The sequence below is a fragment of the Mizuhopecten yessoensis genome, unplaced genomic scaffold, assembly GCF_002113885.1.
Source record: "Mizuhopecten yessoensis strain PY_sf001 unplaced genomic scaffold, ASM211388v2 scaffold9739, whole genome shotgun sequence".
NCBI classification, from domain to species: domain Eukaryota; kingdom Metazoa; phylum Mollusca; class Bivalvia; order Pectinida; family Pectinidae; genus Mizuhopecten; species Mizuhopecten yessoensis.
Window position 1 is genome coordinate 67,912 of NW_018408198.1, and position 22,183 is coordinate 90,094.

The 22,183-nt window shown below is 35.2% G+C and overlaps 1 protein-coding gene across 6 annotated transcripts in view; it reads left to right on the forward strand.

Moving 5' to 3' along the window:
* Positions 1 to 453: 453 nt before the first annotated feature.
* Positions 454 to 22,183, forward strand: part of LOC110458764 (tight junction protein ZO-1-like) — a 136,725-nt gene continuing 114,995 nt past the window's right edge. For all 6 annotated transcript variants that reach the window (XM_021510656.1, XM_021510659.1, XM_021510657.1 and 3 more), the window contains exons 1-2: positions 454 to 733; positions 17,979 to 18,192. In XM_021510656.1, the coding sequence (XP_021366331.1) occupies positions 454 to 733; positions 17,979 to 18,192 (494 nt within the window). The remainder of the gene's footprint in view (positions 734 to 17,978; positions 18,193 to 22,183) is intronic.

Sequence of the window (22,183 nt, forward strand, 5' to 3'; positions counted from 1 at the left end):
TTAGATAGATCTAGCAACCTTATTCCGTGATCATGGTTAAAATTCTAAGAAACCGATAATTTTGTAAACGTTACCAACTGAAGTGCTGAATACAAAATGGGGCGAAAAATGAAGTCTGGGGAAAATCTGAGTTAACATAGAAATCCGGTGAAAGTATTATGACCTAGGCTAACTTAACTTATCTGTCTGTAATCTGTAACATAGGTTTATGTTGCGATTGTCCCCGAAATGGTAATTTTGTAACAGAGGAGAGTTAATTAGAAAGCTTTACTTGTTCATCAAGTATAAAAGTTTCGCTCGCACCTTTTAAATATATCTTCACCACTAAATATAACATAACATAAAATTGCATCCACGCATTATATCTATTGCGATTGAACGGGAAAACGTTTCGTTTGTTGTACAAAAATAAATCCGTAAAATTAATTGACCGTAACTTGAAAAGCTTTCAAGATGGCGGGCAAAGGTGGCGTTACTCGCCTGTTTGCCCGACACAAAAATTCTATACTGAGAGATCTGGAAGTGAACAAGGTTGTACCACGACTAGTACGGAAGGGAATCATCAGTAAGAGTGAGGAAAAGGACATACTAGAGAAAAATGACTCAAGAAAACGTTCTGAAACTTTTCTAGACGTTTTATCACGTAAAGGTGTTCCAGCTTTTCATGAATTTTGTGCGATTCTGGAAGAACTCGCGCCTCACCTGCTGACAGGATTTCTATTGGACACCCCAGGTTGGTACACTTTAATTGTTATGTGATTATAAAATATCTCAAGTTGACAGAAATCGAGAAAACATGAAATACAATGTGATGATCTCGCTGTAAACAATGTTTATGTATCGCATATGACCAGTAAAAATAGCCACAGGCAACAATCTGGCTACAACAGTTTTTTCTAAATCATCATCTTAATTTGTTATGTCATGGCTTCATAGTTTGTTTCATTGATGTGTTTGACGTAATTTCTGTATAACGTTCAGGTTGTACTTTCACTTTAATAAACATTTGAAAACTACAAAAAGTGCAGTGACTCAGATTAAGGAAGGGAGATAAATCTGTTAGAACACATGGTTCTAGAGTTATGAAGTAAGGTTTAATTCTCGACAACAAAATCTTACGAACAAACGAATGACACATAGGAAAAACCAGAACAATATACACTTGACATTTACATGGGCTTAACAAGGAGAACTTGTGCTTTAATAGTCCCTCATACTCATAGCACTTGGATGTTTGATAATGTGATTCATCAAAAAAAAAGTATATAGTGATAAGTGAAATATTTGACTACCTGCATAACTGCTGTGGAAATTTAAAAAAGGGCTACTTGAAACTGGTGCCAAACATAAAAAAGAAAATTTATATTAATTATGAATCAGTATTTTTCTAGCGATTTTTTTACAACAGCAATAGATTCTAAAAAGATGTTCTGTATGAAAATAAAGCCTTTTTTTCGCTAGTAAAGCAGCCTTTATTTACAAGCTGAGATTCAAGGGATACTTTTATCACAACACCACTCCAGCATCACTTTTATGTGGTATACATATTGACTGTGGCAGTCGTAAGGGATTCATCAGGACTTATAATAAACATGCTATGCAAGAACTCTTGATTGAAATGAATTGTGACAATGGCAGGTGAACAATTTGGATTACTTTATTACTGTCTACATTCGGTCTGACATGTACAATGTATGTAATTATGATTATGTAGATATATATGATACATCTATACCAAATATTGGTAAATAAGTGACCATTCAGTGGCCTATTTTCCATTTCTTTTTATATGAATGGTCCATTGTACTACATATGTCTAAATTCTTTCAATATAATTATAATGACACCATACATATGGCTTTAAAGATAAACTTATATATTTATTTTACAAGTTTTTTTGGTTTTTTTTCAACTTACATTAATCATTCTTGTTGGCCTGGAGGTAAGCCTTCATGTTGGAGGAAACTGGAAAAATCAGATAGTTGGGTAGGTGACCCCATAGCATTTCACATCCGATCAGAGCATCGGAACCCAGTTGCCTTGGTGAAAGGGGAATGTGTTATCCACTACCCGACCAATCTTCCATGGCTGTAATAGTCATTCTGGTCAATGCAGGCAGTAATTCTGTATACAAAGACATTCTGTACATGAATATATTTTGTATACAATGCTAAACATTGTTGTTTCAAACAATTCTATGATAATCCTAAAATATTTAACCCTTTCATCCCTATGTAACTTTAATCAACTCTATCCTGCATTGATCTGGATCAGACCATTATGGTCTACAGTGGTGAAAGGGTTAACCTTACATCTGAATCAACTCAAAAGAAGTCTACATGTATGTGGACTCCGAAATATTTGAAAGTTTGAGAAATAATTTTCCTTCCTGATTTTCTTGAGTTATCTCCCCTTCATTGGTAATTTTCTTTCAAGATCAATTGTAAAATTGATGTCAAATATTGAAGTTTTCTGACAATTTATTTAATATAATTACTGTAAAAATTACTGAAAAAATGTGAGATTGTAATATTAAAGGAGTAGATAAAATGATGAATAATATCCACCAGGGACCTAGGACTGATCTGGTCTACTAGCACTATAGTCTGGTTATAATGAGGTGTAAATTCCTTTGCCCATCCTATCCCTGGTACTCACAATCGAATGAATCATGTTTTAAAAGTTCCACTCTATTGTTCAAGTAAAAACTGTAAGTCTCGATGACACGATATATTTGTATGTTAATTTGTTGTTCATTGAAAACTTGTTTACTTATACTTCAAGGTTTACAAACATACACAATTAGAAATGGAAGTTGATTATGATCTTGCCTATTATGGAATGTTCTGTCATTTGTGTTAATCTAATGTTTTGTTAGTGAGTGTTTTCAACATTGTTTTTAGAACTGAGAATCCATATTTTCACTCAATTATTCAAATATGATGAATTGAAATAAAATGTAAATCTATCACTAAAGGTACATGTACACACGTACATTTGTATATATTACTCAAATTCATAACTTATATCTGATTTAATTTAAACATGTTGAGTGATTGTCTTAATCTTATACCTAAGAGTACATGATACCTGTCTTACACTAGAAAAAATGTATACGTTTCTTGCAGCAGTACTAGTTTAAAAAAAATGATACAGGTGCTTCTACGTTATAACATGTATGTCTTATAATTAACAAGCTGACAGAAAACTTCGTTAATCCAAAACATGCGGAAATATCTTCCTTTAAAAAGGATCGTCTTACCTTTGTTTCTACATAAATTTCTGTAAAAACGTTTAAATCATTCACCCCTGAAATTTCATAATGAACTTTTCCAACTTTTGAATTGGAAGAGTTCAAATGTGTCTACAGGGGTGAATGAGCTAAATACAAAGGAATGATGTACAATTCCACAGGACAATAGCTGTTCTGTCACCAGTTTTTATATAAAGATAAAAAGGTGCAACTCGTAGATTTTTTTTTCAAAATCTTTCTGAAGGCTAGAAATTGTACACGCCAGGGTTTGATTATACAACTGTCCGCTGTAAAGTTTTCTTTCACCCGTATGGCGTCAACGTCTGTTTCAGTTTTGTGTGTTACAGTTTTAGTAACAAGCTTAAACTGTTTATCTGATTATAGACCTGGACTAAAATTCAGATCAAATTTCAAAATTTGTTCTTGTCACGAATACCTGTTAAAATTACTCGGTACACACACACCGATCTAGATCTCTCCATCAAAATTTTGTCAAGGTATCTTTACTGTACAAATACAAGAGCCCATAAAATGTATTTCAGCTTTAAGATAATGGAATCTTCTGTGAAGGGGCATGTACTTGGAAGCTGTCTTTATATCTTTTTATCCGTGTTTTTATCCTCCAGTACTGTACTCTGTAGGATACCTGGTCTTAGGAACCACAAACTTGAAATCCAAAAATTAATAAAAAGTCCTTGTGTAGGATTAAGATAATGAAAAAACTAACAAAGACAACAGCAGTGGTACCGTCTCTAGCTAACCTTTTACCTCTTATGAGGTTCTTCAGGAGACCGTTAATTTAAAAGAGTGACATCACAACAATACAAAGTACTTAATTGTTATTTCATGTTCACTCTTTAAAACAAACTCCAGAAGAACCTCATAAGAGGTGAAAGACTTAGAGACGATACCACTCTCTTTGTTATTTTTTCCATTAACCATATTAACCATATACATATATCATGCAAGGGTGGAATTAAAAAAAATGGTTACTGGTCCAAAGGGCCAGTTGAGGTAAAAATCCACTGGGGGGTGGGGGGGAGGGGGTGTTGAAGTGCACTGGTCCAGATAACGGGGGGGGCAGTGAGCCCCAGCTCAGTACTCTTCTGACCCCCCCCCTCCCCCAACAGAAAATTTGAAATCTAGAAGTTAAGCTCTGTGGTACATTCTGGACTTAAAATAAAAAAAAAATGAAATCTGCTGAAATTTTAAATAAATAAATTATTTGCTAAACTGGCCCAGCAGGATAGCTTGTTGGAAAACCTACTGGTCCAACCCAGTGGATCAGCAACTTAAATCCCACCCCTGTTACGGTATATACTTTGTATTACAAGAACTGGACTGATTTTACAGGTATTTTTGAGGGCTTGCCTATTGATATTGTGTGCTGATCATGAATATAAATTAAAATATGATTAATTAAAGCATTGTCAATGATATCATGGTGACTTTGCTTGGCTTAAAACTTGTGCCATGCAGCAGTGACTCTCAAAATGAAAACAAATTATTTAGAAATAAAATATATAACAAAGTTCCTGTGAAACATCTTGTTCACTATATTGCCCAGATACATATTTTGAATTAAGACACCACATATATTATCACTAAAGTTTTTTTTTATAATTTTGTCACATTTCTTCTTTGTAATTGAGTCACAGGAAGAAGTGCAAGGTTCAAGTTAGAAATTTAACAAGTTTTTTATAAAGAAAAAAAAATGCAATCAAATGCACATGTATCTGATTCACAAAAACGATAGAAATTAAAAAAAATAAAAATAAAAAACGATTTTAGCTCTAATCTTCATCAGTCCAATACTCAAGAAAATTGTACAGGTCTATATATTGGGGTTAGACTTCACCTTGGGTTAATATATTTTTCTGAAGATATTGTAAATCCATGTCAACCTCAGTCAAAGCCTATACTTGTATAATATATTTTTACACCCTAATAATTAAATAATTGTTGTGTACATTGTATATATATATTATACATATAATTTGATTCTAACAGAACATTTCCTTACTTTATTTAAAATCCTGGATGGATCAAGCTTGCTATGGACATGGCAAGCTTAAGCTGTCTGATTTATTTCTTTATTAATAATTTAAAAAGATTCAACTGACTGTTCAAAATTTCTTTTCAACCAGTTTTGTTAAGAAAATTAAATTTAATCTTTTAAATAAAGTTCAGGAGATATGTTTAAAAGTCTTGGGTCTACTCTCACCGACTGTCGTTGTAAACACCATATATGATACCTGCCAAGTACAGACCTTGTTAGCCGGTAGAGATTTTTACCTGCTCAGGTGAACAGGTAAAAATCATGTGACCCATTATGTATAGGTCATCAATGCGTGTCAAAGAAAGCGTAGCTTGGTATGGACGCTATAGGTATCTACAAGTATAGGGTATTTATAAACAGATTTTCTCTCACGGCTGGCGCTGTGTGTATAGCTATACACAGGGGTTGTAAGCTGGGGTCGTAAGCTGGGGTTGTAAGCCGGGAGTACACACTGTAGTACAAATGTAACACCAAACTTACTCATGCAGGACTCGCACTGATTTTTGAATCTTGATCAAGTCCGGTGACAGTTGAACACCTGATCTGGAGATGGTGGCCGTCAGTGTGTCGAGATAATAAGAATCTCGCCTCCATAATTCAATACGTTGATTATAGGAAATTAATTGTGTCTCAAAGACGGTAAGTGTTTGATTATAAGCTTTATGTAAATATGTGTGTAAACATAATGTATAAGTATCATTGTTCTACTATCAGGATAATGATGTATGAAATGTTTGGTGCAGATAACACAGGTGCCTACACGGGTGCCTACATATATTTAGCATGTATGAATTTTATTTCTTCTTTTTGTTCCTTTTAAAATTAGAAGTTGTGTTAAGAGACTATTTTAATACATTTTTTTTTTTTTTTGATTATGTTGGTATCAAATCATGAAATTTATACAAATATATTCTGTTTCAAAGGGAATGCTTTACGATGTGTAGTAAATAATATTTCACCTGACTGTGCATACTCATGCAGCTAGAATGTGCCGAGGCACACATATTCGTCATCGAGTTCAAAACATGTTTTTGCAAGACTTACAATTTATCTTTTTATACATGATGTATGCGTTCAGATCAGTTCAAAATTGAACACATGCAGTTTGAATTCACCTGACATATCTTTATCATTAGATCATTATGGGTTTAAATGTTACAAACTTTTATAAATTTTATGCGGAGGTTTTTCCTTTTTTTTTTCAATATTCTTCATCAATATTTTTAATAGGAATTGTATACCGGTAATTATGTAATGTGTTGTAAATAATATTCAAATCTGATATTGCATATTTTTATCATGTCTGCCTCATCAGTGGAGTAATATGATACATGTATGTATAATATATGCATACTAATTGATATGGTCATGAATATTAATGAGATATGTAATTATGTATGCGTATATGTATAGACATTGCACACATTTACATAAACCTTCCCTGCGATGTGGTCTGTCAATCATTATGTAGAAGACATCTATCATATCGTCCATAATATAAACATTAGAACTAGATCTATAACTATCTAGTCAAACAGGGGATCCAGACCACATGTGATGATCGCAGCATCAATAGTTTAGTTCTTGTGCTTTATTCTACATACTACATATATTTCCATGGTGGAGATTAAATTCTGCATGCTCAAAGTTAAAACATTAATAAAATGTGAACATACATGTACACCCCCTAGATACATAATAACCCTTTAAAATGAAATGTTTTTAGTTGTTCTTTTAGATGAAATCATTAGATCTTAGAATATAGGCACAGTTAAGCAAATTCACTGGTGGAAAACACGAAATTTTAGGGTCCAAAATCAGTAGTCTTCCTCCTTCATAGGGAGGGTTGGCAAGTAGGGCTTTAGAGCTGGGAATAGCACAGAAAAAACCCAATATGATGGTAGAATATTATATTTGTTAGAGTTGTCAGTGTTATATTTGACTAACCAGGTTCTGATGCAGCATGCATTTTTTTACCTATTTTGGCCAAAGTTTATTGTGCAGAAATAATAATAAGAAAAGTCAAAATTTTAGCACATTAGAAAATATTATTAATTCTAAAAAAAAAACTGTGCCAAAAGATTAATATTCTCACATAGTACCATCTGAAAGTTGGAGACCTTCATTGTGAGTTTTTCACATGATAAACTCTAGTATTTAAAATCACCATCCCCAATACTATTGTGCTAGTTACAGGGATTGGAAGGCTCTGTATAGATACAGGATTAAAGCTGCAAGGGCCATTACATTTTTTATGTTTCCTATAGATAACACAGCATCCCCAAGGCTGTTTATATAAAGGGGAGGCTTGATCTGTAAATTTTAAAGTGAAGGCAAGTTTGGGAACTTAAAAGATTAAGGCTGCACGGTCTATTACTTTTAATGTGTTTTGATATAACTGCTATGGTTATACACCCCTGTAAATAGGCTTGGACTTGCTCAAAATCAATGAAAGAATCAGTCCATTGTAGATGTATAGGGAGGTTGTAGTATTGCAGACAGATTTATTTATTGATAGTGTCTTTGTCAAAAGGGTTGATTTATCGGCCAAATGTTTATAGCATGCACATGTAACACTGTTACACAGTATAGCATTACTATCAAGTCAGATCATCAAAGCCATCTTTAAGGTTGCTTGCCCCATAATCGTTTGAGAAAGGATGTGATGTGTGTTTTATGTGTAAACAATGCCTCAGAATCTGCTCCTGGCCTTGCTACTGTACATGTATGGGAGATCTTTATCTCATTCTGTGTCACTGTCATAGCAAATCTGTACCACATTGTAATAACAGTGCCTTAATACAGCGGAAAATCTCTTCCCTCTCCTGTACCAGGTAGTTTACCAGACGAAAATCTCTTCCCTCTCCTGTACCAGGTAGCTAGTTTACCAGAGGAAAATCTCTTCCCTCTCCTGTACCAGGTAGTTTACCAGCCGAAAATCTCTTCCCTCTCCCGTACCAGGTAGTTTACCAGACGAAAATCTCTTCCCTCTCATGAACCAGGTAGTTTACCAGCCGAAAATCTCTTCCCTCTCATGTACCAGGTAGTTTACCAGACGAAAATCTCTTCCCTCTCATGTACCAGGTAGTTTACAAGAGTAAAATCTCTTCCCTCTCATGAACCAGGTAGTTTACCAGAGGAAAATCTCTTCCCTCTCCTGTACCAGGTAGTTTACCAGAGTAAAATCTCTTCCCTCTCCTGACCAGGTAGTTAAACAGAGGAAAATCTCTTCCCTCTCCTGTACCAGGTAGTTTACCAGAGTAAAATCTCTTCACTCTCCTGACCAGGTAGATTACCAGAGGAAAATCTATTCCCTCTCCTGACCAGGTAGTTTACCAGAGGAAAATCTCTTCCCTCTCCTGTACCAGGTTGTTTACCATTCATATCCCTGTGGATGAAAATCTATACCATAGTTCACCTGTACTAACACAAATAACCCTTTCACCCCTATGTAACTTTAGTGGACCCTGCCATGCATTGATATGGATGAGTCCATTATGGTCTAAAGTGGTGAAAGGGTTTAATACACTAGGAATAGTGCCTTTTCTGTCTATGTATTTAAGGATCCCTGTACCACTGCCAAAGACTGCAACTACACATTGGAAACTGATTTTTTTCCCCGTGGCGTACTATAGCTTTGATAAATCATTTCTGAAAATTAAAGAAAACCAAACCTTTCGGGACTTTAATGAAAAAGGTTAAAGATGAAATAAACAAAAGATGATCAACAACCGTGAGTGTTCTGAATATAAAAAAAAATCAGCGTGACTTGGATTTGAACCCGTGACCACATATTGTTATACGGTCACTTTTACGATTGAGCTTACTGGTAAACAGTAATTTTCTAGCCTAAATGTACTACAGTTACATCCCAAACGGAAGTTAAGGGGAGGTAATTACTTGTATAGAAAAAAACAGCAGTGCAGTGGGACAGGGATCCTTAAGGTCTGTTTTCCCCACATATCTAAATAATATAATGATATTAAGACATCATTTTTCTTTCATTTGTCAATAAAATTGCTAAGTTGACTTAATGTACTATTTGTTCAGGGTACCGTACAGTGTGACTTTTACTCGATTCCTGTAAAGATAATATGTTTTTTCACATTGTCAAAGAAAATGTTTCACAAATTTGGGAAACTATAAAAAAAATGTATTATTGCCTCGTAAAATTTTGCTGTTCATCAGGACATTTCATGTCATGAAGACAAAAACAATTTAAAATTGTCACCCCATACCATTGCATTAGCCCCATCGTCCTCCCCCTTATCTCCCACTCTCTCAAAAATGAATTCTCAATTCGAAAAGTACAAGGTATGTGTTACCATATAAATGTATGTATATGTTTGCACTGTTGATGTAAGTGTACTCAATGACCTTTAACCTTCACGTGATGCACATGTCACAGTTGTTGATTTATATGCATCATTAGCTGTAGTTTGCCGTTCCTCTACAAAGTTTTGTCAACTTAACATCAATTTTTAAAAATATAAACTTTAATTTTTTTTCATGAATTTTGAAATGTTTTAAAAAACAAAATCACTTATTTTCTGTATGAAAATAATCAAATTAAAATTTGAAGTGTTTTTATTTTGAAATAAAATTGTCAAATGTGATGCATCGATCAAGAAATATGTACATGAATTTTTTGTCATTAAGCTGATACAGCTTTACAAACGGGCCCTGATCTACAATGATCACAAAAGTCAGTGTTTCTAGACAAGATAGCTATTATACTTGTACAAATATCTTCACACATCAGTTAAACTTCCAACAACTTCCAACTTGTGTAGTAAATGCAAGATTTTTTTATTTATTAAATCAATTCCTTTCAAATTTTATACAGTAATACTAGAAGCAATACCGGTAATGTTCAACAGATATTGTGGGTTTTTCTGTTGAGTTTCAACTTTCCGCATTTTGGCATATCTGTTTATGCAATAACTCAAGCCAAAACACTTTCCTTACTAAAAGCGCTGAGCAGGCGACACATCCACTCCCGTGGAATTCTTGTGTGTGTGTAGGCATTTGTTGATGTTGAATTCCTGTTTCATTGGGATACATGTCACAGTCGTAGCTAGGTTTATGTGTATACCCTAAATTTGTCTCTAGTATCAGTTTGTGTGTACCGAGTATCTGTTGATATCGGAGAAGTACAACTCCCTTCATTGTTGTTGGGTAATGAAGTCTGCTAAAAACGGTCCAACATGAAATTCTATATGATCCCACTATTTTTTTCTGTCACGAAGTACAAATGTTTGGTTCCAGTTACATCCCTTTCTAGTACATTGATATTTCAATCCTTGTCATAACTTATTCAGCCCTGAAATTTCATAATGAACTGTTCCAACCATTGAATTGGAAGAGTTCAAATGTGTCTGCAGGGGTGAATGAGTTAACATGACCTGTACTTTCAGTTTTTTTCAGCTGTTTGATTTATTATAACCCATTCACCCCTAAAGTCACATTTGAACTTGACCAAATCAAAGACTGGGCAAGTCCCGTTTAAGATATTTAGGGGTGAAGGAGTTAATCATTCACACAGAAAGGTCATTCAGGGTCAAATGGCTACAAAATATGGGTAGTTAGTTGAGATCATGTCGTTCAAAATATTTAATTTTCAGTAGTCTGTTGGTTGTATTCTTCGTTTCGCTGAAAAATCTTCATGAATTCATTTAATGAAGGAATCATTTATTGATAACTTGGTGCATTTAAAAAACACCAGCAAATACATGTATATCAGTTTGATTAAATATTGGCAATATACAACTTAATGCAAATTTTTTACCCAAAAAATGAACAAAAAAACCCAATCTTCTTTGCATAAAAAATGTGGCTATTTGTTTTTCAAAGGAAATTTTAAGAAATAATGAAGATATTTTCTCTATTATTCCAATACCTGATACCTGAAACTGCAATTTTTGCACAACTCTTTTGCAGATTTGTGCAATGTGCATACTTTTTTTAAAAATATTTGTACAACATAAAGCTTGTGTAACCTCTTCCTGTTTTAAAAAGTAGGCAAGTCATGTGCTGACTGATGGAATTTTATCAAGTTTTTGCAGTAAAAGTGATATTATATGTTTGACCTTGGGTGATTATAATTAGTGGTTTGACCTTGGGTGATTATAATTAGTGGTTGGGCCTTGGGTGATTATAATTAGTGGTTTGACCTGGGTGATTATAATTAGTGGTTTGACCTTGGTGATTATAATTAGTGGTTTGACCTTGGGGGATTATAATTAGTGGTTTGACCTTGGGTGATTAGAATTAGTGGTTGGACCTTGGTGATTATAATTAGTTGTTTGACCTTGGTGATTATAATTAGTGGTTTGACCGTGGGTGATTATAATTAGTGGTTGGACCTTGGTGATTATAATTAGTTGTTTGACCTTGGGTGATTATAATTAGTGGTTGAACCTTGGTGATTATAATTAGTGGTTTGACCTTGGTGATTATAATTAGTAGTTTGACCTTGGGTGATTATAATTAGTGGTTGAACCTTGGTGATTATAATTAGTGGTTTGACCTTGGGTGATTAGAATTAGTGGTTGGACCTTGGTGATTATAATTAGTGGTTTGACCTTGGTGATTATAATTAGTAGTTTGACCTTGGGTGATTATAATTAGTGGTTTGACCTTGGTGATTATAAATAGTGGTTTGACCTTGGGTGATTATAATTAGTGGTTGGACCTTGGGTGATTATAATTAGTGGTTGGACCTCGGGTGATTATAATTAGTAGTTGGACCTTGGGTGATTATAATTAGTGGTTTGACCTTGGGTGATTATAATTAGTGGTTTGGAAAAATTACAATGCTTGCAGAACCTGAATCAGTCAAAAGTCTGAAAAATAGTCAAAATAGAAACTTGTTAAATTAAGTCATTTTGATGAAAGGAATCATGATGTTCAGACCAGAACAGAATTATTAAATGGCAGGAACTAGACTGGCTACTATACCAGTCCCTAAGTTTTTATGAAGAATTTCTGATCACTTAGGATCAGACTTCCAAGTTATCAAAATTTTTTGAGTTAAACTTTTTTCTTAATAATTCAATATTCTAGAGACGGTATCCAGACTAGGTAGGAACATTTACTTGGTTGAATATAGTGCACGTATATGATAATATATGTTACATACAATCGTAGTATGGCACCATATATAAAGTATATCTGTAGAATGGGCGGGGTCTGAATTATGTAGGCACTGCAAGCTTACACCAGTACTTAACGACCTAACGTGTAAGGATAAGTTTTCCTCTCCTAAATATAAGTCTCCATTTATAATAGTCTGATTAAGCTTTCTGGTGACCCCTGTGGTGCTGACCTCTGACCTCTGTCCTTAGCCACCAGACCATAGTCCACAATCACATTCCAGTCTAGAAGGGAAATTGACACCCTGGCCAGTAATAACCAACAATTCAATACCAAGACCAGTCTGAGTCACCATTTCTGAAAAAAAACGTGGGGACAACAAAGGGAGATAATTAGGGGTTGACCTGGTGAAATCGTTTTATTTGACAATAGAAAAACTGTTTCCTATACAAGAAGCATAAGGCATACCTTACCTACCTGTATACTAACAGTTTCTTAATTTTCATCTGCGTGAAAAGATTTCCTAATCTATTTACTTGGACATTGTTACCAGGATTTAAGGATTGAGTGTTGAGGTTAAACACCCATTGTTATATATACGAGGAGATAAAACACTGTGTTACACTTATTGGTGGACGTTTGAATTTGTCAACGCAAAATTTTAAAATTGGCAAAAGATTGTTAAAAAATTATATTTATTATATATGTCTGCTGTTACATCACATTTAAAGAAATAAAAAATTGCAAGTCAGGAAATATTTTATCAGACTTTGAGGATTCAATTAGTCAATCTGATTTAATTGAATCTGTCCAATATCTCTACATTACCATTGTGTGTAACCGACTAGAATTCTGCCAGCGAAGAGGGTTTGCAGATACGCCTATAAGTTACTAATTAATTGGCATTATATATACAGAGTTATCTCCCATTATTAGGTTATCTCCCCTTATCAAGCGACCACACCCGTCCAATTACACTAAATTATGGTCATGTGATGGTGCTGTATTGTTTTACCTCGATAGCCAACATATGGTCAGTATCACTTAGCTGTGACTGAGGTCAGTGGGTTTGTACTGTTTCATCGACCCAATAACAGAGTTTTAGAATTTTGTATTTCAGAACTCTTTGCCCAACGGTGCAATTACCTTTGGAGTTTGTAGGTTCAATATAAAGTGATGAAAGATGTAAATTAAATGGTAAAATAATATGTTTGTTATAAATATCATAATTATGGAATTATATCTACAAGTTTTGTCTGAAATCAGTTTTAACAATTGTTTTATGAGACCACCTGTCTACCGTATATAGAATACCTGCTTAGAAAGACCAGCATACCTGGTTGTAGGGAACCATCTGTATGATAGGAATATATGTCTTCAGAAACTAACTTGAGAGTAGAACACCTCACTAAAGAAACTGTTCCTGAAGAAAAGCGTTTGCCTATAGAAACCAATCTTATGATAGTAAAGAAAAGCGTTTGCCTATAGAAACCAACCTTATGTTAGTAAAGAAAAGTGTTTGCTGCCTATAGAAACCAACCTTATGATAGTAAAGAAAAGTGTTTGCCTATAGAAACCAACCTTAAGATATAAATATGTCAAATAAGACCAATTTAACCATGACCAGTTTTCTATAAAACCAATCCTAAAAGGGATTCAGAAAGAGTCCCAACTGTCTAGTTAGACCACCTGTTTATTCTGACTGCCTGTCAATAGGGCCTACCTGTTTACATAAACCACCTGTCTAGATAGACCACCTGTATATAGGGCCCACCTGTCCACATGTTCATATAGACCTAAATATGCAGTCTATCAGAGGACATTCCTGGAGGAATGTTTGGTTCTTAGTTTGATAAGTAACAGAATTGGCAAGAATCTCTACAGTTGGTAAGGTTATAGTGTTTTATCTGTCTCGGTCACCATATGGACAGTGTCCACCTGGTCCCAGACCACCCTCAGACTCTGTCTCGGTCACCACATGGACAGTGTCCACCTGGTCCCAGACCACCATCAGACTCTGTCTTGGTCACCATATGGACAGTGTCCACCTGGTCCCAGACCACCCTCAGACTCTGTGTCGGTTACCATATGGACGCAGTGTCCACCTGGTCCCAGCCCACCCTCAGACTCTGTGTCGGTCACCATATGGACAGTGTCCACCTGGCCCCAGACCACTCTCAGACTCTGTGTCGGTCACCATATGGACAGTGTCCACCTGGTCCCAGACCCCCCTCAGACTCTGTGTCGGGCACCATATGGACGCAGTGTCCACCTGGTCCCAGACCACCCTCAGACTCTGTGCCGGTCACCATATGGACAGTGTCCACCTGGTCCCAGACCACCATCAGACTTTGCGGGTAAATTTGTATACGAGCCCATTCTACCAGATAATACCTTACTAGTACTTCAAATTTTGTAATCAGCACCGGAAATAATGATAACAAATGAATAGGTACACCCAAGTGTCATCCTCAATATCCAGGGGTTATGCTCACCTACGCTCTCTGCACCCCTGGAATATTTCATAGCAAAATTAAAAGGAGGAGAAGACTAGTTTGATCCTTATATGATATACATCTAAAGAATATCATGTAACAGTAAAAGTTGACCGGCTTTGAAGTCAGGTGTTCTCCTTTGTAATCTCGAAAGGACAAGTATTGATCAGACTAGCGATTGGTCAGTTTTTTCCGCCCTGAGACCAATCAAACAGCTATCTTCATGCCTTTAATTATGCTATGACATGTTCCAGCAGGGATGTAGAGAGCAAAAGTGAGTGTAACCCCTGGATATCAAGGATGCTCAAGTGTTTGTCCCTTGAAAATGATGCTACATTAATATTGTTTAAAAATAAATTGAGCTATAAAGTATTGGTTACTTTCACAGGATCCATAGAGAAAAAAATGCAATTTTCAAATTTCTTGTAAAGTAAACATAAGACCTAAAAAAATAATGGTGATACCCGGTAATTGTTTGAATGTGACTTCGGTCATGTTGAGGACAAAATTTCAAACTTTTTCTGTTAGTGTACATTAATTGTTTAAAGTCTTTTTGATTTAGAAATTAGCCATTGCTCATTCATGCTTTTTTCTCAGTGTTGTTTAACAATTTCTATTTGTGTGCTGGAAAAGAATATTAATGCAGTCTTTTATTTAGATTGTTACAATTCGAAATTGAAAACCTATTGCATCATAATTTGTAAGTTTCAAACCATTTTCTCAAAGTGGTGTTGAAAAATTTCATTTTGTGTGCTGGAAATTGAAAGGAAAGAATATGCAATCTTTGTTTTCGGTGCTACAATTAGAAATTTAAAACCTGTTGTATCGTAATTTGTAATTTTGGAATCAAATTGACCATATGGTCAGTGTGAGCTACCAACAATGTCGACTAATCTGGTGACAGTTTCCGTGGGTGCGGCATCATCAGCTGTCTTACAGAGGTGGCTGTATCGGGTCTCGGTTTATTGTGTGCTAACTCTCTGGAACAGGTTATGGTAATTTGACCCGATAAATGACCTGGGCCCAAATAAATTCTTAAAGAACCAACTTTACGGCAAATTAATCTGCAATGTTAAAACACAATCACTTGGTCACACGAAATCAAAGAATTGAGAATTAAATTTAACTGAATACCAAGAGGGAAGTCATTTGAGAACTTTTTAAGTCATTAGTTTTAGAAATTGTATTAAATTTGCAAATATCGCTTAAACTGTCATCTAATAGCACCCATGCCTAGGAGAATTTACAAATGAATTGAATTAGATTTTGTATCCATCTTTGTGTTCAAATGCTGTGAAATGCTTTAATTATAGACCTTCACTCACTCATTCACCCCTGAAATTACATAATGAACTATTCCAACCTAGCTTTGAATTGGAAGGGTTCAAATGTGTCTGCAGGGGTGAATGAGTTAAATGATGAAAAGAGTAGAAGTTTAAGAATGCCTTACTGTACAGGGCAGTTTTATTTTTTAGGAGTTTTATTTTTTAGAGTTTTATTTTTTAGGGGTTTTATTTTTTTAGAGTTTAATTTGTTATGGGTTTTATTTTTTAGAGTTTTATTTTTTAGAGTTTATTTTTTAGGGGTTTTATTTTCACAGTTTATGTAATTAAAAATGGCAGTAGAATAAAACATTGAACTGTAAGTCACGATGTAATGTAAAAAAATAAAAATGTTTTGATGCAGGTTTACAAAAGGAAATACTGTGCTCCACTCGGAATGATTTAAAAGATGAACATAACATATGCACATGTGATTTCACCTTCAAAATTTTGTAAAAGTTACGGTTCGTCAAAAATGATCAAACTGAAGTATAATAAAGGAAAAAATTGGTAGTGATGACTCCAACGGAAAGTCTAAAGATACAGTTCAAAGTGCATGTGCTTCAAATTTCAAGCTGGTACAGTTTTAACTCATTCAAACCCTGAAGTTTCATAATGAACTATTCCAACCTTTGATTTGGAAGAGTTCAAATGTTAGAAATTCAGTTTTTCATTTGGAAACTGAGTGACAAATTTGTCATCCTTGTGTCTGACTCAATGTACCCCCACAGGGTTTGTGTAAACTTCCGTCTACCAGACACGCTCATTTGACCTTTCACCACAGGGTCGGAGGTCAAACCCTCCTCAATAGAATGTGTCAGACAGGCTTGTGCGACCTTTCACAAGAGATCAGGGGTCAACAGAAAGGTCAAAACTTCCCATTGAAAATGTTTTGTTGGAGGATTATGCAGTACAGTTGATAAATATATGTTGATACAGCTATGTTATACAAAAATAATACACTACAATTCAAATGTTTGTATTGAGTCATGTGTAGACTACCATACTTGTATATGTCAGATGTATATATGTCACTGAGTACGATATCGGCAGTGTGGACGAAATAAAGTCAAATTTTCGGAGCGGCCTGCTCCTTATTCAAGACATATGAGAGAAAGACAAAGACCAACTATACACTACGACAAATATAACAAAAGAACAGAGAGTTTGTCGCAAAATACCACGGATGAACCCCGTAAAATTTTCTACACTGCAGTGGACAGCAATCAGGCTTGTTTCAGCTTTGATAGTAAATCATGTGATGTATTGATTCCAGTATTACCCTCTGTTGCTTTGGCCTCATTACCATAATGTTGTCCAGATACGAAACTGGTCAACAACACTGTCTATATAAAGCTGTGATCTCTTGAACTACACTTTAGCTCATTCACCCCCTAAAGACACTTTTGAACTCTTCCCATTCAAAGGTTGGTATTTTTGTCCAGGAATGAAACTGGTCATTTTTGGCTCAACAACGTACACTATAAATATAAAGCTGTGACCTCTTGAACTACAAACAGGGCACTTTAACTCATTCATCCCCCGCAAGACACTTTTGAACTCTTCCCATTCAAAGGTTGGTATAGTTCATTATAAAATTTCAGGGGTGAAAATTTCAGAAAGTTTGTTGTTGGTTGAGAAAATTTTTGTTTAACTTACAATAAAATGTATATTATTATTTCCTACAGAGGCAATCGCTGATGAAAAGACTCCCACTCAACTTACAATAAAATGTATATTATTATTTCCTACAGAGGCGATCGCTGATGAAAAGACTCCCACTCAAGCTCTGCAACTTGGGTTTGAGTTGGCTCTGAAGGAGCGGGACGCAGTGCTTCGTGAAAACGCGAGGGCGGTCGAGGAACGTGACCAGGCCCTTCGGGAGTTACAGCTACTCAGGACAGAGCGAGACAGTGCCTTACACAGCATAGAAAACCTCACAGGGAAACCGTCCAAAAACACAAACTTGTAGGTATCCTACACATGTACAGTCAAAAGAACATTCAATCATAATCTTACCTATTTTATAATATAATTAAATATATCTGGTCATATCAAATAATTTTTTCTCTGGGAATTCCGACTTTCCTCCATCATCTAAACCTATAGCACATCCTTTAATGACCGTAGCTGTTAATAGGACGTAAAACACAAACGAACCAAACCAAATAAGATTTTCAAATGCTAAGAATAATGAGAACTGATTAAACAAACTTAAGAGAAAAGGTATAATGTTTAAATTTTAATTCGCTTAATTTGAATGAAAATGGAGAAAATTTAGAGCCACAAAATTTTGAGATGTTTTTCATATTTTACAGTAGGGAATCCTGTTGTCAATGGTCCTAGAAAGCCATTGTATGTACCAACAAGAGCTCATTGTTGTCAATGGTCCTAGAAAGTCATTGTATATACAAACAAAAGCTCATTGTTGTCAATGGTACTAGAAAGTCATTGTATATACAAACAAGAGATCATTGTTGTCAATGGTCCTAGAAAGTCGTTGTATGTACCGACAAGAGCTCGTTGTTGTCAATGGTCCTAGAAAGCCATTGTATGTACCAACAAGAACTCATTGTTGTCAATGGTCCTAGACAGTCATTGTATGTACCAACAAGATCTCATTGTTGTCAATGGTCCTAGAAAGCCATTGTATGTACCAACAAGAACTCATTGTTGTCAATGGTCCTAGAAAGTAATTGTATATACAAACAAGAGCTCATTGTTGTCAAAGGTCCTAGAAAGTCATTGTATGTAAAAACAAGAGCTCATTGTTGTCATTGGTCCTAGAAAGTCATTGTATGTACAAACGAGAGCTCATTGTTGTCAATGGGCCTAGAAAGCCATTGTATGTACCAACAAGAGCTGATTGTTGTCAATGGTCCTAGAAAGTCATTGTATGTACCAACAAGAGCTCATTGTCTGAATTAAATTTGATAGACAGGAATTAAGGTCAATACAGTTGGTCAAGTTTGAAGCTAACAACAGGTGTGCCTATGTTACAAGTGTCTGGCCGGTACAAGTGTCAGGCCGGTACAAGTTTCAGGCCTTTGAATATTGTCAGGCATGGCCAACAAACCCCCTCCGTCTGATATTGTCAGGCATGGCCGACAAACCCCACTCCGTCTGATATTGTCAGGCATGGCCAACAAACCCACTCCGTCTGATATTGTCAGGCATGGCCAACAAACCCACGCCGTCTGATATTGTCAGGCATGGCCGACAAACTCCACTCTGGAGTATGAAACTAATCCCACGCCTAATTGATTACCTGAAATAGCTGCTAAATAATTAATGGGCCAGAATTATCAGTGAAAGCACTGAAATCAGTGTGATAGGATTATAATGAGAGAGTCACTGATATCATAATTTCCTGGATCCGAAACAAGGTTGTCTAAAGATTTGTCATCTTAACGAACTTTTAGAAAATCTTTAAATTGATTTTTTTTTCTACCAAAATTCATCTAGATTAACAAAATATTTCCATACTTGTGCTCAGTTTTAATCCTTATATTATTATATATGATGATTTAGTTACCTTATATTATTATATATGATGGTTTAGTTACCTTATATTATTATATATGATGATTTAGTTACCTTATATTATTATATATGATGATTTAGTTACCAATTATAATATTTTTGTAAAGATATGACTGGAACATTTTCAAATAATGAGTTTAAAAGCTTGTTGGGCCTAATTGGCCCTCATAGTGGTTTCAAACATGCTTACCAAAAACTCTTGGATGTCAAAAACTGTTAATGAAATTCAGTTTAAAAGAGGTTCAAAGGGATCTATTCTAAGAATGTATTAAACTCATTCACCCCTGACATTTCATAATAAACTATTCCAACCTTTGAATTGAAGGAGTTTAAATGTGTCTTTAGGGGTAAATGGGTTATATATAACCATCTTTGAAATTGAAGGGTTCTGTTCTTGATATACAGAAAATCTCTACAATATAATGCAAAATGTCAGGACAATCAAAATTGATGTCTCCGTACACACTATCTTGTGTATAATTCAAGTAGACTTCAGCGTGGAAAAGGTTAAAGATTTCTGCATACCTTTAATCGTTTTGATGCAATATAAAAAGGTATAGCAAAGCAGAATAACGTTAAAATGGATTGTCTTCAACTTGTGTGTTGATTTCTGTAACACACGAAAGACAAGTATCGATCTATCAATTGGTTTGAAGCTAATCAAATGTCAAACCCAAGCTTTCAATTTTGTCATGACATATAACCAGCATGTAGATTAGATATGCATATTTAAATCAGAAGTCTTGGATTTTGAAAATGGAGTATCACATAAATATGAATCTTTAAAGTTGTTTTCTGGCAATAAGCCCATGCCTGGCAATAAGCCCATGCCTGGCAATAAGCTAATGTCAGGCAATAAGCCCGTGCCTGGTAATAAGCCCATGTCTGGTAATAAGCCCATGCCTGGCAATAAGCTCATGTCTGGCAATAAGCCCATGCCTGGTAATAAGCTCATGTCTGGCAATAAGCCCATGCCTGGTAATAAGCCCATGCCTGGTAATAAGCCCATGCCTGGTAATAAGAATATGCCTGGTAATAAGCCCATGCCTGGTAATAAGCCCATGCCTGGCAATAAGCCCATGCCTGGTAATAAGCCCATGCCTGGTAATAAGCCCACCCAAATCTAATGCAGTTCAGTAGAAATGTTATTTCATTGTCCTATTACATGTTAGTGGCCTATCATCCCTACTTTGAGTGAGAGATTACATATAGAGCCCCGGGCTTATTACAGGATATATATTCAAAATAATTTTGAATTTTAATTTAAGAAAAACTAAAAAACTGCTGCAAAAGTTCCATAATAGAATTATTTTGACATCCATATAAAAAAAGTTTGGTTTGCAAAGCTTATCGATTATTCAATTCATAAATTAATTTTGAATTTTAATTGAAGAAGATATTATAAAACTTGCAAAAATTCCATTATAGAGTTATTTTGACGTCCATATAACATTTTTTCGGTTTGCAAAGCTTATCAATTATTTAATTCATATGCTCGGCACGTGTGAGGATCTAAACTATTACACACGAGATCACAGAAGTCCATTAAAACGTCTGTTTTATACTTAGGGACTAATGGTAATTAATAAATAAACAGGATGATTGGTTAATTAGATACAGGTGCAAACGTGTTCAGGTATGTTTGTCTTAAGCCTAAGTAATGTTTTTGAAGGAAATGATTGAAGAATGTTGGGCTCCAGATGAAGACATTTCCTGGGAAAATTAAGAATACTTTTAAACTGTGAAGAAATTCTGATCAGATGAGTTGTTGACTTTTTGCAGGATAACTATGGTACAGTCATGATCACTGTTGACTACGAAATAATGGAGAACCTTTGGATCAATAGCTCCATGTCAATCGCGATAATTGGGGAAGATTGACTTCAGACGGAGGGATTGTTTACATAGCATTCATCTTCTCGTCGTTATTAATTGTCTCTATTTATCGGTTTATGCTGGGTCCCAGTTTGTAAGTTTATAGTTAAGTATAGACCGGCGAAAAATCTGGTTTATATAGGTTTTGTTGATACAGGGTCCAGTAAAGGCAGGTCCCACTTGTGTGTATAGTATTCAGATTACACAGGTTTCTAGTTTATACATCATCCAGTTCTAGACAGTGTGAAGATCTAGTTGATATATACAGGGTCCACTAAAGGCAGGTTCCACTGTTGTGTGTACAGTATTCAGATTATACAGGTTTCTAGTCTATACATTATCCAGTTTTAGACAGTGTGAATATCTAGTTGATGTATACAGGGTCCACTGTCATACTGATAACAATTCTAGTTTATACAGGTTTCTGTTTAGACAGGTCCCCCTGAGTATTATACTACTAGGGTTTTTGGTGACGGGGCTCACAGTAGCTTGACATGCTTTATTGTCCACTGGTGCATGAATATTATCTGTCTTGAAACTT